The sequence below is a fragment of the Amphiprion ocellaris genome, unplaced genomic scaffold (assembly GCF_022539595.1).
Source record: "Amphiprion ocellaris isolate individual 3 ecotype Okinawa unplaced genomic scaffold, ASM2253959v1 Aocel_unscaffolded250, whole genome shotgun sequence".
Classification (NCBI taxonomy): Eukaryota; Metazoa; Chordata; class Actinopteri; family Pomacentridae; genus Amphiprion; species Amphiprion ocellaris.
The window spans coordinates 1-16,601 of NW_026559423.1; the positions used below are offsets into that span (position 1 = coordinate 1).

At 38.8% G+C, this 16,601-nt stretch overlaps 1 protein-coding gene and 1 long non-coding RNA gene across 3 annotated transcripts; both read right to left on the minus strand.

Moving 5' to 3' along the window:
* Nucleotides 1-1,009: 1,009 nt before the first annotated feature.
* LOC118471564 (uncharacterized) lies at nucleotides 1,010-2,898 on the minus strand. Its single transcript, XR_004848900.2, has 4 exons — nucleotides 2,485-2,898; nucleotides 1,998-2,094; nucleotides 1,749-1,867; nucleotides 1,010-1,596 (listed from the first exon to the last, which is right to left on the minus strand). It is a non-coding gene; the product is annotated as an uncharacterized LOC118471564 (long non-coding RNA).
* A 6,104-nt stretch (nucleotides 2,899-9,002) lies between these two features.
* cd8b (cd8 beta) lies at nucleotides 9,003-13,797 on the minus strand. Of its 2 annotated transcripts, XM_023289297.3 has the most exons (7): nucleotides 13,595-13,795; nucleotides 11,434-11,787; nucleotides 10,391-10,471; nucleotides 10,059-10,148; nucleotides 9,847-9,880; nucleotides 9,651-9,702; nucleotides 9,003-9,570 (listed from the first exon to the last, which is right to left on the minus strand). In XM_023289297.3, the coding sequence occupies exons 1-6, from the start codon at nucleotides 13,647-13,649 to the stop codon at nucleotides 9,684-9,686; spliced, it is 633 nt and encodes a 210-aa protein (XP_023145065.1). In that variant the 5' UTR covers nucleotides 13,650-13,795; the 3' UTR covers nucleotides 9,003-9,570; nucleotides 9,651-9,683. The 2 variants fall into 2 exon arrangements, with proteins under 2 accessions (XP_023145065.1, XP_054864805.1); XM_055008830.1 differs by having other exon boundaries at nucleotides 9,003-9,702; nucleotides 13,595-13,797.
* Nucleotides 13,798-16,601: the final 2,804 nt, after the last annotated feature.

Genomic DNA, 16,601 nt, shown 5'->3' on the forward strand with positions numbered 1-16,601 from the left:
CTGGTGTGACCACAGTGCACACGTCTGATGTTGCTCACAGTGGTCCAAGGGACGCTCAGGGAGTTTGTGTGTTTGCTCAGACTCATGAAAAATTAGAGGGAACATTGGTTAAGACCCACCTAAGCACTGCAGGTCAATCCACTCCCCATGGCAACGGCAGTCCTTGATGCCGGTTGCCACCCTGAGCAGTACAATGCACCCCGACACCCCCACAAAATGGTCAGGAGTGGGAACATGACAGAACTGAGGTTTTCACTCGGGTTCCATACTCCAAATAAAAATCTTAATGAGCATCTGTGGGATGTGCCAGGATCAGCCTGATCTAGGTAGGTCCCACCCTGCAACCCACGGGACCCACAGAATTCACTGCCACCATCCCGGTGCCACGGGACGTCCACAGAGGTCCTGTGTCCAGGCCCCACTAGGTCAGAGGAGTTTTAGCTGCATAAAGGAGACCAACACAATATTATGCAGGTGGTCATAATGTTATACTGCATGAAAAGCCAGATTATCGACCCTGTGAATTACTGAAAACCTACTAAGTTCCCCGCAGTTATTGGTTGTTCTCAGGCTATGAACTCCTAGTTGGCAGGTGAGGTGAAATGCCTTGAATGAATCATGTTTGTGGAGTTGGGGGGTGGGTGTGTGGGGCAAGGGGGGAGTGAGACTTCACACCTGGGGCATGGCAGAGGTGTGAAAACTAATTAGCATCTAGCCTGCCTGTCTAGCATGACTCAGGACACCGATTGGATGAAACAAGACATGGCAACAGAAAAAAACTGTCATGATTGGTTGAAAGATCTGTTGCTATTGGTCACCCCCCTGGGCCATGAAATCCCCCGCCACCCACCCACCCACCCCCCCACCCCCTTAACCTCCCACCTCCTCACCCCCAGTCACACACAATAATAATAATAATAATAATAATAATTATTATTATTATTATTGTTATTATTATTATTACTATTTTAATAAGACTTTAATAAATATGGGCCATGGAAAGTGTATAATTAGTTAACCTGCATATTTATTGTTAACCAATGGGCTATCCTACAATCAATGACATTAATTTATTGGGAGGGAAAAAATATGACATGTTGAAAAACAAGAGCTTTATTGAACAGTATAGATAGCAAGAGTTCCCAAAATTAAAACAGGATAAACCGTTTTTAAAAAAATAAAATAAAATTTACAAAAATATGAAATAAAATTGTTCAAAGTTCAACTATATATATATATTTCAAAACAAATTAAAAACTAAAAAAATGGGCAAGTTGGTCTCTCACACTGAGCTGGTCTCAGGCATCAGCTCTGGCTTAAAATGTGCCTTTGCTGCTGCTGTGTCATACTTATGTCTATCACACGGCTGTCCACTGTGAAAACACCTGTGATGTGCAGCTGTGTTCCTCACATCAGCCTCCGGCCTGTAGTGCAGCAGGTTGGCAAGCTCCTGGCTGGAAGGATGTGAGGCCGCACTATCCATCCACACACCCCGTCAATGCTGCCGTCCTCCTCATCTGACATCATGTCAGTTGTGATGCTCTTCCATAAGTTCTCTTCGTCTGGAACAAGGACTGTCTTCCTGGCATCCAGCAGCTGTAAACACAATCAGTACAGGAAATCAATATCACTCAATCAATACATTTACTAATGTAACAGAAAAATACTGTCACAGCAACCAGCAATAATATTCTAACCACATTTTATATAAAACACACAATGTAATGAATCAAACTAATATCTCTTACCCTCTTTCTTCGGTGGTGACTCGGGGCAGAAGACTTCATGGCCTCCACCTGATCCGCCATGTTGGGTTGACTGTAGCGGTAGTTCCTCCGTAGAGTTTCAAAATGCTTTTTACAATCAGCTGGAAAACAGTTAAATGAAGCCGTTATTAGCTTTATTATTATTATTTCCTGCTATTTTCATCTATTGTTAGCTTTTATTGCTGTTGATGAAATCGAAAAATTTAGACCAATTTTAAACAGGATACTTACATAGAAGGACGTCTGTCTCCACATCCTCCACATCTGGACTTCAGCCAAAGTTTTAACTAAATATGTCCTGACTATCTCATTGTGAGGTGAGCCCAGTCTGTGAAAATAAATCAGAACATTCATTTACTACTCACAGCAGAATAACTGCAGAGTCAACTGTAAAGTCATTTAAAACAGTTTTAAATTAGCAGACAATTTGAATGGATGCGTGAATGGTTTACAATCTACAGTACAACAATTTAATTGTGTGCATTCAGCTGGCAAATAATTATTATACATGCTTACAGTAAACATTTTTTCTCACAAAAAAGAAACGAAAAAGAAAAAAGAACAGTCTCACCCTTGTTCCTAAAAGTACAAAAAGGCAAAAATAAAGTCACATTTGTTAAAGATGGAGGACTACATGCTATCACTGCTTAACGTTACCAATTCAGAGCATTGTGCTAAAACTCACTAAAAATATCCCACAAATAGAATGTATTCTTACCGCAATTTTAGGACTGTGCTCTCCTCTTTTCCGCTGAATTTCCTCGCCGCTGGAGAAAGTGTTTAATTTGGCTTCCATGGCGGCTATCCTCTCCTCCAGCTTCTCCTCCAGCGGTCCTCTCTGACCAGACAGCCGGCTGATAACGCTCAATAGTTTCTTCTCAGTGTCTGTCGCGGGTCTGACTGGAACCAGTCGGTCATGTCCAGGCTGTTCTATGCGAGGAGTTTGTGGTGAGTCGGAATGGCGATACCGGGCCGCCATTGTAGAAACTCACAAAGACGACTTCTTTGTCTGTTCGTGTATCGCGCGGTTCTTGCGAGACGACGCGTGTGATTGGACGAGCAACTCTAACGTGATGACGTCAGTGACGCAGCATTCCTTAAAGTAACATGCCGACTTCTCCAGGTCAACAGATTTTCTCTACGCCTGCAAGATGAACTTCTTTGATCAAAAGAAGAAAAGGCTTTGCCCTTTACTGTGACGCCTCTGTCATATCATCCTAGATGAGCTTGATCTACACTACCAGTCAAAAGTTTGGACACACCTTCTCATTCAGTACATACATACATATGGAATTATGTTGTAAACAAAAAAGAGTTAATATTCAGTATTAATCTACAGTGTATAAATAATAGAAATAACTAAAAACCATTGAATGAGAAGGTGTGTCCAAACTTTTGTCTGGTAGTGTGCATGCAGTGTTGATAATGTATCATCAGATGAACCCTGAACACTGTAACTACAGTTGATCATTTTGCCATTTCATGCAAACTTGTAACATATTTGAATGACAGATTTAGAGCAGAAAGGTCAGCATATGTATTTGCTAGATGGTGTTTTTTAAGGAATCCATCCTTGAACCTCTGACAGAAACAAGACCAGCCATTATGAAGCAGTTCATCGCTATTAATGTCAGGTCAGAGAGTACTATATATAGACGCGTAATTGCAGGAGTTTCCAGGCTTCATCACCATCCCAACAGACATTTTTATGGAAAGTCGGTAGAAGTTTGGAACTTGAGGGGAACAGACACCTCATGTCCATCATCATTTCTACCTGTTGAGGGCATTGCTGGAAGATGTGTGGTAAACACATCCACTGTACAGGAAAGCAACATAAGAGAAAAGGTGACTGTAGTCATGCTGCTCTGCATGGTGTTTGAGATTTAGGATTTTGACTGTTGAAAAGTGCCTGTGATGTGCTTTTATTTACTTTTATAAAAGCTTTATGAACCCTGATTCAAATAAAGTATAAACTGTATAGTTTTGTTTGTGTGTCCTTTTTCTCTTAAAAAAAAAACAATGCAAGTGTGAAAAGTCAACCCCCACCACCAACCCCCCTACCTTACACCCTCCAAACCCACCACTCTGATTTGCTTTTGTATAGCTCACAGCATTTTCACTGACACAGGAAAGCTCCCCCCCTGGGAGATCAGCCGTCCACGTTAATTCCTGGCAATTCTCAGTAGCTTTTTGTGCTGCCTGCAAATTGCAGTTTACTGCCATTAACTTGAAATTCCACAGAAATTTTCAGTGCTGTTTACATACGAATATCCCTACTTTCATGCAGTCGGTGTGTAGATAGATAGATAGATAGATAGATACATAGATAGATAGATAGATAGATAGATAGATAGATAGATAGATAGATAGATAGATAGATAGATAGATAGATAGATAGATAGATAGATAGATAGATAGATAGATAGATAGATAGATACATAGATAGATAGATAGATAGATAGATAGATAGATAGATAGATAGATAGATAGATAGATAGATAGATAGATAGAGGAACAATGTACAGAAGAATGTGCAATTAGTGTGCAAATTGTCCTACCCAAAGAAATAGCTATAAGGTGCCTAAAATGGAGGTGTTGTCAAAAATGTGACTAAAATATTGGCATTTACAATAAAACAGAGTATTATGAAAGTATAAAAAAGTGCATAAACTTGAACTTTTTACAATTTTTTAAACTCGGCTGAAATAGGTTTTGCTGCTGATAAAATCCACTGCATTTCCTTGCACAGCTCCCTGTGCTGATGCTCCTGTCTGCTTCTCCAAACCGGAGGCATGTTGACCTCGACCGACTGTATCTACACTAATATACACACTATCGATAAGTACCTCACACGTCCCCACTTCAAAGAAACCAAAGTATTTCTTCAACCTGTAACCTGTAAAGCTGAACTGACCTGTTATGTAAAACTAAAAGAGATGAAGACCAGAACTGAAATTTAGACCCAGTATTTCCATGAACAGTAAAAGGACATAACAATGAGTAAACTTCATGTGAAAGCTGATCTGTGAGGAAGTGAAACTCCCTTCAGATCAACTGAGGCGAGCTACATCTGCGATGGCGCAACCTGAACGCCCTGCTTTATTTCCTGCTCGGTGAGGGAAAATAAATGCGCTGATTTGGTAATGGGCAACAAGGGCTGACATTTTGCATGTTTGGTGGGCGAGTTATCTTTTCCACGGGTGGGAGGAGACGAGAGAGACAACAGCAGACACGAAGAAGGAATTAGGAGAAAGAGAAAGGCAAAATTGTGTCTCAATAACCTGAGCTGTTGAGTATTTTTTTTCACCCTGTTGCTCTCAAAATGCTTGTAATTTTGGGTTTTGTTCTTTATAAATGACTCTGACATTTGCGTCTTATGAAACCTACATGTGAACCAAGTGGGTTTCAGTCTGTGCGTGGCTTTCAGTAAGCAGGGGATTCTGTTGATACTCGGTTTAAAAAGGGAAGACCCAGTCAAAACGCTCTCGATTAGCCCACCTCACCTTTCCATGTCTGTTTCAGGGTTGAGTCACTTACAGAGCACACCTGCATGGGCTTCCCTGTCTTAGTCACACAGGGGGTCTCCAACCTGAAACCTGCATGTGTGTGTGTGTGTGTGTGTGTGTGTGTGTATGTGTGTGTGTGTGTGTGTAGCGGGGAAGCCAGTAAGAAAAACAGCTCCTTTATACTGTGACACTGACATTAAAATGCAGCAAGAAGAGACGTCTTTACACTCAGTAGCAGTAAATCAATATTTGCTTCACCAGTTCATCTCAGCTGTCACCGCTCTGCTGCTCTACCGGCTGCTTCAAGCATTCTGGGATATGAAGTCGAAATCAGGAAACCAAAAGCATCGAGAGGAGTAAGTAAGCAATACGGAGCTGTGAGAGGAAACACACGCAGATATCTGTATGTGTTTGCTCATCATTTGTTATGTTACTAAGGCTTCCTGCTAAACATTGCATATGTGTGTTTTGGAAACTAGTTTAAATTGACCTTTTTTGTTTTTTTTGGTACAAAAACGAACAATTTCCACAAATATATATATACTTTAGAACTGTATGTTTAATATAAAAAGTGTGAAAAAGTGGCAAATAATGTCCCTGTTGCATCAGCTGTGTATTTGCTGTGTGCCAGCTCATCATCTTCTGTTCAGTTTATTTGACAGTTCATGCATTAGCATTTAACCCATTTTTTTGTAGTAAAAAAGACAAAAAGCTTCAAGGCATTTTGGTTGTGACGGTGCAGCAGAATTGTAATTCAACAAAAATGTGCCTCTAAAGACGACAAAAAAAAATGGAAAAACTACCATTTCACTATTGTTTTTACCCAGTGCTGTTTTTGCTGTAGTCACCAAAGCCTTTAAAGGATTTCCATCATAAAACCAAATCAGAAGGCTTTGTGCTTTCAAACAATCAATCGTTTGTCAAATGTGAACCAGAATTCAAAGCACAAAAGCAGGTTTTCACTCAGCCAGGATTAAGTTCGATAATGTCTTTTAAATGTGGCATTTATTAATATGTGACTTTTACTGTATTTTTTTACGTGTAGCTCAACAGTTTATCTGACATTATTACACTATATACTGTCCATATATTTCACCATAACCAGCTGACTCAATAGTAATTTATTTCAAATCAGACATCTCTATCATTTTTGACTGCAATAATATAATACTGAGGGCATCATTTTAATGTAATGTCTTTGAATGTTCACCTACTGCATTTTTCATATGCTGTACTTTAATTCCTGAACATGTAGTTTTCTTTAACGAGAAAGCAGTGGAGAAATTTGTCTTGTCCCATATTTCAAACATGGGTGAATGTACATAAAAGTCACTTGTCAATCCATCTTGCAAATCTTCATTTCTTGTGATATAGGGACATATTTTTTTGATTTGTTTGTTTAAAAAAAGCTTACAGAACTATGTAGCTACATCAAGTTTCTGACTCTTCTGAACTTCACCTTCATGTTCAATTTATCAAACTTTAACAAAGAATCTAGTGAGTGTTTGGTGTATTTATTACATTTTAAACTTTTAAACACTCACATAGGCATACACCAGTGTTAACTTAAAATTCTAAAACAGCTAATTCAGCATGACTATAAGATCTGTGTCAGATGAAGGCGGCTTCCAAATGCTTTACATAATATGTGTACAGTTTGTCATTTCTACATATATTTCACTTTTACAGTGTGTTGTGTTTAAAATAAAGACAGCTTTATTTGTCCTCAGAAAACCGCAGAACTCAGACTTCTGTAATAGACACACATGAATTTACTGCTGCCGTCTGCATTTATTCATTTCCTGGAACTGATGAATGTAATAAAAGCCATTTCTAAAACATCTACACAGAATGCTAATATACTGTACAGGTTATTCATTTGGTACATATTGCTCACTGAAGCGTATACACCTGCCCAGCAATAAAATCTATATTCATTTATCTTCACTTTCCCTGGAACTGTCTGATGTGTTTATTGAACTGTATTGTCGTTTTGAAGGCTGCCTTTCGTGGTGCAGTTGAACTGTGCTCTTATATTGAGATGTGTTTCAGTAATCTTTCCCACTTTTCGACTACAGAAATGTTTTTGAATGTAAATATTTACTTTGTTTTGACAGTATATGTGGTACAACAAATCGGCAACAATTTTGTAAAGCACTGATACAGCATTCGGTTTTATTTTCTTGAATCATGTAACCAACTTTACCTCTGTTAACAGGAAATCACCCAGTGTGTTCCTCTATTGCCCTTATAATTTACTATGATAGTCATTTAGGATTTTCAGATTATAACCAAACTCATGCCACATCTACACAAACACCAACACACATTTAGACATAGTTTATAATCATATGTGCTGTTTAAATGCATTTTGTCAATGAATTGTACTTTTCTGTTTTACCCCCAATAAAACCCTACTGCAACCAGAACCTTTAAGTTTTCTTTGTTTTAATTGACTCTATTTCAAAACAGCGACTCTTTCTGCCTTTCTTTGTCTTGCTGCCTCTCGGTGTCTCTCTGTCAGTGCTTGCGGTTGAGTCTGTGGTATTTTTTGTGGTCTTTTTGTTTCAGAGACTAGATGAAGAGCTCAAAGCTGAGCGAAGAGATAGCATCTCAGTGAACATGGCTCCATCTCTCCTCGCTCCAGCACACAGGAAAGAGATGCACTCGCTTCCCCTGAGACCCGAACAACCACGAACTCAGTGGTGTGTTTGCGCTCACCAGTCACACAGGTGTGAATGTGTGTTTGCTTGTATGAATGTGTGCGTGCGACAATGAGACAGCAAGAAACCCACACAAATTATTAAATAAAATGACTTTGGAGCCTTTAAATTAAGATTATGTCAGAAAAGCGTTTTGGCACGAACTGGAGGCTGTTGAACAGAAACTGAATGTGATGCAAGTTTACACATCAAACGTAAAAGAAGAAACAAAACCCTGTTACTCACCTACTCAACTTCCGCCAAACGCAATATTGACAATGGAAGTTCAACACCCACTTCCAAACCTCTTTCTCCTCTCCATACACATGCACAGAAATCATCGATGTTTCTCAACCACACTTTAAAAAATGTGAATGCAACCGTTTGCACCATTATTTTGGACTTATGACAACTTCTGATGAAATTATGTTGAACCAACAACCTACATTAAGCTCCTCATCAGTCAAAAGTATTGTTAGTTACCTGTTATTAAATGACTGCCACCCTGTACACTCAATAAAATGAAGTTGTTCCAGCTGGTATTTCAAAAGGACTATGTGTTATGTACTTACTTATCATCATTAATACAGTTGGGAAAATTAAAATAAAAGTTAATCTGGGTAGGGGAGGGAACCCCTCAAAAAATTTACTCATCAAGCCAATTTCATTGAGTTACTTCAGCTTCAATTTACTTTTAACTCAACTAATGCAGAAATTTGAGTTGAAATTTCACTCATTAAGCTGATGCAGTTATCAATGTTATTATGCCAGCCAACCCATTAAAATGTTTACGACTTAGAAAAGTTTATCTAGAGTAAATCAAAGTATGTTTTTATCTTGTAATGACACATTTATTCAAGCCTTGGAAACAGGTTGCTAGAACAAGTCATTACCGTCACTGGAAACAAGCACAGCGTTGGGTCTCTAAATTATACCTATAATACTTGTGCTACTGCAAACGTGTCCGTGAATATTTATAACTCTCAATGATGCCTATAGGACGGACAGATTTGACCATCTGTAACAACTGATTGGAAATATAGTTTTTATTGATTAAACACTTACAGAAAAATGTAAATGACAGAACTTCTTACTTTGAGATAGATGTGTGAACATACCACCATACTGTCAAAGACAAAAACACAAATAAATACAGAAAAGAGAAGAAAAAAATGCAGAAAATGAGCAAATACTGTATGTATATCCAGCAGTTTTGTGATGTTGGTATGTAAATAAAATGATCAGGCTACGCAACGTATCTGAAAAAGACTTGGGCTTGAAGAAAAAGCACCCTGTTTTGTCCTGATTTAATAATGATGAGAAAAATCCTTTTGATAAAAATGAATAGTGATTCGTGACACACATTATAGACAAAAAGTTACAGTAGGGGCTGAACTTTGTGGAGCTCCGTCTTCTAAAATATACAACAAATATCACAGTATCTTACATGGCTGCTGCTCTTATAAAACTCTTTTCTTGCTGAAGGCACATTTCATCGTAAATAAACATGAAATTTGTTAGCAGAGTGACTCTTCAGGGTGAATCTCGTCCTTTATACTCCACTGGATGGACAACTTGAGTGATGCACTTCAGCCGCTGCAATCACAGGAGCAATTTTCATGAACTTAAATAAACTTTAATAGTCATACATCATATTAAACACATGCAGTACATGCCTTGAGATGGAGAAAAGATGCAAATGCAGTGCTTTAGGTCATCTGGCGCTTCCTTAATGGAGAAAAACAAAAGATAGAAATTCTCGTCAGTCCAAGGAATGTGAAGAATTAAGATTTTTATGTGGTTATCAAGGAAAAATAGCAAAAAAACCACAAAAGTAGCAACTAATTTGACCATCTGTTTGAATCCACTTACTTCACAAAGTTGTGGCGACATTTTTTGGGTAGCCCTATAAGCAAGAAAGAGTTTAAAATTTTAACTCAAACATTTAAATTTCAGAACTGATACACTTTCAGAAACGTTGATGACATAACTTGCTGTATTCCTGGGTACAAACCTCTGCAACCAGTGTACTTTTCCTACCTGACTTTATTTTATTTAGTGCATTAAATTAGAAGGGAACTCACGGCTGAAGTAGTAAAGTGTGCAGATGAGAGCTAAAGCCAAACTCGCAACAAGTCCAACCAACGGCCACAGAATCATGGAGCCGCAGCCATCTGGAGTTAACAAAAATGTTTGGTCAAATATAGTTTAATTTAAGAGTATTTATGCAATATAATTGATCATTAAATTATTTCTTCTTTTAGCACAACCTGTTACTGCATTAACAGCACTGCAAATGTGGAAAACACATGCAAACTGAAACATGGAAGCGGCACTACATCAAAAACGCAAATTATCCTCCGCTGTAGACCAGTGCATACGCTCTTATTCCCTAAATGAAAAACTGTTAACTTACCTGGAGGATTTTTTGCTGGGCAGCGACAGAATGATGGTCTGGGTTTGGGTTTTATCTTGGGAGGTGGCGTTGGAGGTGTCACTGTCAAATAAAGACCAATGGATCATAAAGATGAGTGACAAACAGCACTTAAACAAAATGCAAAGAATTTTTTAAGAGGCAAGGCAGCAGTCTTCATCCTATTGCTAATATCAAATTGATATACATGACAAGAAATGATTCTGCATAGATTTTTTTCTACAGCTACATGATGTACGCTGTTGGTCAGCATAAGACTCTATTAGGCCGACGGGCAATTCTTCTTCTTCTTTATTAGCACATATTGATTAACGAACTCTATCTGGACAGCTGTGATGTTCTATTTATCAGCGATTTGAGGACTTTTTGCTCCTATTTTTCTATTAAAAATAATTTTTATGACATTTTCAAGTATAGAGACTGACAGCACCAGTCACACAGTAACACTGAAACTATATAATTTCTTATGCATACCTCTTAAAATAAATAAATCCCTCAACAAAAGCAACAACAGCAGTCGCTGTGTTAAAGTGCTACACAGGTTGTCTGAACTGTCGACTAACGTTACATGTTTCAGACCGGCACACCCAAGTAAGTGAGACAAACTATAGGAGGCTTGACAGCAAAGGTTTCAGTCAGAACTTCAGAACTCTAGAGAAGTCCATTTTAAACTATGTATTTTTTAAATTTCTAAGATTGTTAATGATTAGTATGATTAACGTTACACTGTAGGAAAGAAAAAAGAGGCAAATGTGAGAAAGTTTTCGATACATGTAGTGTGCAGTTGCGTGAGACGCAGCAGTGTGCATGTTTTTTAAGTCCGTTTCTTCTTGGTAGAAAATAGTTTTTGTAATTTTTTAGATGTCATAATACACCAAAGTTCAATGGAAGCCCCTTAAATTAATTACTCCCTCACCTGCCACCTGAAACAGACAAATGTATTGAAAACTCTCCCACATGACTGTCAGTTAACACTTGACATTTAACTGCTATGAATGAAATATGTAAGATTTCAGCATACAAACCTCCTGGCCGAAGAAAAACTCCCGGCTTCCACAATTCATTTTGGCTCTTGTCCTTTAGGACACAAGAATAAATCCCTGCATCTGCTTCTGTCACATCAATGATCCGCAGCACAAATGACATACCGCCTCTTTTCTGGATTTTAAAATGACCCTTTTTCACATCAGACCCATACGTATCTCGGTCAGCGTTGTTGCATTTGCCAAGGAACTGTACTTTGCCAGTGTTGAGATTGCTGTAGAACCAGTAGACAAAGTCACAGTGGGAGTGAACACAGTCACAGTCAATAGTCTCATTACTGTGGATCTCCGGATAACGCTCGGTGACGGGATCTTCTAGCAGGGTCTGGCTCGAACCTAAGAGTGGAAACAGGGATTTTTTGAGATGTCATCAGACAAACTTGTCATTCAGGTAGAGACACGGTGAGCTAAGAATTAAATTGCACTGATAACTGTTTTTATGCTGCATATGACAAGAAACCCAGTGAATCCTTTGGATAACTGAATCCTACATTGTCCGACTTCTACAGTCCAGTGTAGAAGTCAGGGTCACATGTGGTCGACCGTTGGAGCGACCAAACAAGTCAAACTTCAAAGAATCATGTAGTTAATCGAAACTGTTTTTGACCATTATTTTAATATTTCAGGCCAACTTATTAATTAATTGGTGTTTATAAATGTCTGAGGAAACAATGTGCTGTCTCTCCGGTTTAACTAGACAAAAACTAATTGCAATGTAAAAGCACATGCAAGTAATTTGCTTTAGGCGAAGCGGAAGAAAAAACTAACGCAATTTACTATATGGAAACACAACTATTGACAAAAGTGTCAAAAAGTAGAAAAGAAGCGTGTGGAAATCCCTTGCATATAGTCGAACACTGAGAAGGCGACATTTTGACATCGCAGTTACGGGAGACTGGTATTTAGCATTGATAAGTGTTTTTTATGCTGCATATTAAAGTGAATCCTTTGGATCATTGAATCCTACATTCTACAGTCCAGTACAGGAGTCTAGGGTCACATGTGGTTGGCCGTTGGAGCACCAAAACCAGTCAAACTTCCAAAAATCATGTAGTTTCTCAAAAGAGTTGCGAAGTCTTATATTTCAAGCCGACTTGCTCATGATTTGGTGTTTATAAATGTCTGAGGAAACAATGTGCTGTCTCTCTGATTTAACCAAACGCTATTTGTAATGTAAAAGCACATACAACTTATTGTGCTTCAAGCAAAGCAGAAGAGAAAACAAATGCAACTGACTATATGGAAAGTTTACTATTGACAAAAGTGTCAAAAAAGTAGAAGTGAAGTGTGTGGAAATCTCTTGTACATATTAAAACGCTGTGAAAGCGACATTTAGACATCGCTGTTAAGAGAGAATGGTATTTAGTACTGATGTAATGTTTAAGAGATGCCTTCATTGAAGGAGCTGTTTAATCTTATTTTAGAATCAGCTCCGGTGCTTATTTAGTGTGTTTCTAAGTCAGGTATGCAGTCATTATACACCTGCTGCAATCACTGGTATTATGAAATCTCTAAAGATAAGCGTCAATTCAAAGGCTGTCTGTGTGAAAGTTAAAGGCTCTGTAGTATTTAAGTTTACTAGATGATAACTTGTTGTTCTTGCCAAATGTATGAAGTGCACAAACTGCGTGACATTCACAAATGTGCCAACTTGATTTAATCTACGTCCACTGATTTGTGCTACACAGTACAAATAAAATTCATTCTGACGCCTTGATAGAACAATATTTGACGATGACGAAAATCTACAGCAGAGCATAAACAGGTTGTGTGTTATTACCTTCATAATTTATTATTACAAATTAATGGCTGATTGTACAAATAATATTAACGAAACAAGAATATATGAGTATTAATGCACAAATCTAAGATAACACAATCAAGTTTAAACAAACAAACCAAAGCCTACTGCATTGCAGTGTTTAAACTGTCTATGTAGGCCTCTTAAAAACACATTTCACATCTTATTACAAACTATGTGTTGGACTACGTTTGGTGAATATAGTCATGATTTCACTAAAACATCAGACAGGCATCAGTTTGACTAGACAACGACGCAACCTTCGCTACAGGCCTGACTGACTTATGATGTCGAGAACGCGAGAGAAAGTCACTAAATAATAGAGAAACTTCATGGTCTTACCAGATTTCCAGAGTGGTGCTGTCAACAGCGCCCATGCCAGCGGCAGCAGGATCATTTTGTCGGCTTGCCACTGTGTGTACGTGTGTGTGTCTGGAGTGGCAGCTGCTGATACTTTCTTTTCCTGCTAACTGATGGGAGGAACTGCACTGACAGGGTCCTGAGTCGTCAAGGTAACACCCCAATACGACACACACAGGGCCTATCGGATGGGGCCTCACACCAGCCATGACACACACACACACACACACACACACACACACACACACACACACTGCTGAAAAATACAAGCACAAGTTATCACCCATTCAAAACACACTACCAAAAGAAAGAGCGCAGCATAAAAACATTCCTCACCACCACATTGAGTTTCTCAACATGTAAAATGCGTCTGATAAGCAACAACTGTGAGATACAGACTTTTAAAGGAGGACCCAGCTCAACATACAGGTATGAAGTGTCTTAACTTACATTCCAATCACTAAAAATATGGTAGTGTTTCATGACACCTGACATGATAGCAGATATCAAAGAATAAAACAGTGGTATGTTCCCAGAGCAGCAGTTTGCAGTGCTGTGGTCTCTGCCCAGGTGCATGACCTAGAGCTCAGCAGAGTCACACATATGCAGCTTCATGTCTCACTGCAGAGCACAGAAAGGGAATATACAGAGCTTAAACCCTTAAAGTGCTGTTTGAAGAGTACAGAAGCAAATGCTGAGAAAGTAAAGTAGCTTGTGCATGCAGTTTTGCAAAACAAAACAGTCAATTCCAAATATTCTCATTTATCAGCCTTTTAAAAGCTTTCATAAAGCAAAATAATAGTTTAATAGTGAATTTATTTTTTTTCTCAATTTCGCCCATTCCACAGATCATTTCATGTCTTTTGAACACTTAAATTATAAAAATTATTTAAGGTCAAGTGGAAAACATACTTTCAAATTTCAGAAAAACACATAAAATTCACAACTGAGGATCTCTTAGCTGGAAAAAGGAGCAAACTGTCTTCATTCTGTCTGATGAGAAAAATAAGGGCAACAGACTGACGGATATGTAAGTGAAATTTTATCCTGCAGTTATAAACACATTGCATGAACACACGACAGAAGACTTCACTTTGGAAAGAATCAATTATGGTTATTACCACCAGTTATTTTCAATAATGTCTAACCTGTGTATTGACCAGTTGATCTATATATTAAAGTGATGAATATTATATTCAATGGTGCTTTTTATGATAAAACCAAACAGCAAATCTGCACATTTCCAAACCCGTAAACACTGAATGTTTATCTGTCCTTGATGACTGACAATTAACTAATTATACAGTCCACTAATGAATAAATCAACATTTTAATACAAAATTTTACAACAAGGTGTTTTAGATTGAGGCATTCAAAGACCGAACCATTGGTATTGCTAATCATACCTGGCAATGGCATACAGAGGTACACTGCGTACCTAATTAGGGTCCGAGCACCGAATGGTGCGAAGACCCTATTGGAATGCAAGGAATTATTAGGGTCCGAGCACCGAATGGTGCGAAGACCCTATTGGAATGCAAGGAATTATTTATTATTATTATTAGGGTCCGAGCACCACGAAGTGGTGCGAGGAACCTATTGAAACCATAGGAATTATTATTAGGGTCCGAGCACCACGAAGTGGTGCGAGGAACCTATTGAAACCATAGGAATTATTATTATTATTATACTTTCTTTGTCCGCCTCCAAATCGGCCTTTTTGACGCCCTAAACATTCACGAAAACGCATGAAAATCGCCACACACATCAGGACCAGCGAAAAATTTGATATTTTCGGGGAATGGCACGCGTGCGTGCCAAAATGGCTCTATAGCGCCCCCTAGAAAATTAAGAAAATTCAGCCCCCGGACAGTGTTTGACCTAGACTTCTGAAATTCGGTACACATATGTAACTCATCAAGACGCACAAAAAAGCCTCTTGCATCATTACCCATAATGCAACAGGAAGTCGGCCATTTTGAATTATGAGTCATGTTTTGGACAATTTTGTGTCATTTTTGGACATTTTTTAAAATCTATAAACTCAAACAGCGTAACTCCAAGAGAGCTGAAATTTGGCCAGGATGTACTCCAATCACGGGTGATCAAAAGTTATCAAAACGCTCCGCAAAAGTCTGAAGGCGTGGAAATGGCGAGCCACGGAATGCGGCCATTTTGAAATATGATTCATATTTTGGACATTTTGTCATTTTTGGACATTTTAAAAAGCTATTAACTCAAACACCGTAACCACGAGAGAGCTCAAATTTGGTCAGGATGGACACCAGTCATGGTTGATCAAAGGTTATCAAAATACTCTGCAACAGTCTGACGGTGTGGCCATGGTGACCAGCAGAATGCGGCCATTTTGGATGTCTCGCCATGAAACAGGAAGTGCTGTCTAACTAGCCTGGACATGCATCAATCTGCCTCAAACTTTACATGTGTGATCAGAGTCCAGCCCTAATCACATCCATAGGTCGATATAGCCTCACTGTCATAGCACCACCTGGCGGCCATTTTGAATTTCTCGCCATTAAACAGGAAGTGCTGTCTTACTAGCCTGTACATGCTCCAATTTGTCTGAAATTTTACATGTATGATCAGAGTCCGGCCCTAATCATATCTTTGTGGCACTTGGTGGCCATTTTGGATTCCTCGCCATTAAACAGGAAGTGCTGTCTTACTAGCCTGTACATGCTCCAATTTGTCTGAAATTTTACATGTATGATCAGAGTCCAGCCCTAATCACATCTTTGTGCCACTTGGCGGCCATTTTGGATTTCTCGCCATGAAACAGGAAGTGCTGTGTAACCAGCCTGTACATGCTCCAATCTGCCTGAAATTTTACATGTATGATCAGAGTCCGGCCCTAATCACATCTTTGCACCACTTGGCGGCCATTTTGGATTTCTCGCCATGAAACAGGAAGTGCTGTGTAAGTAGCCTGTACATGCTCCAATCTGCCTGAAACTTTACTCTCTCAGTT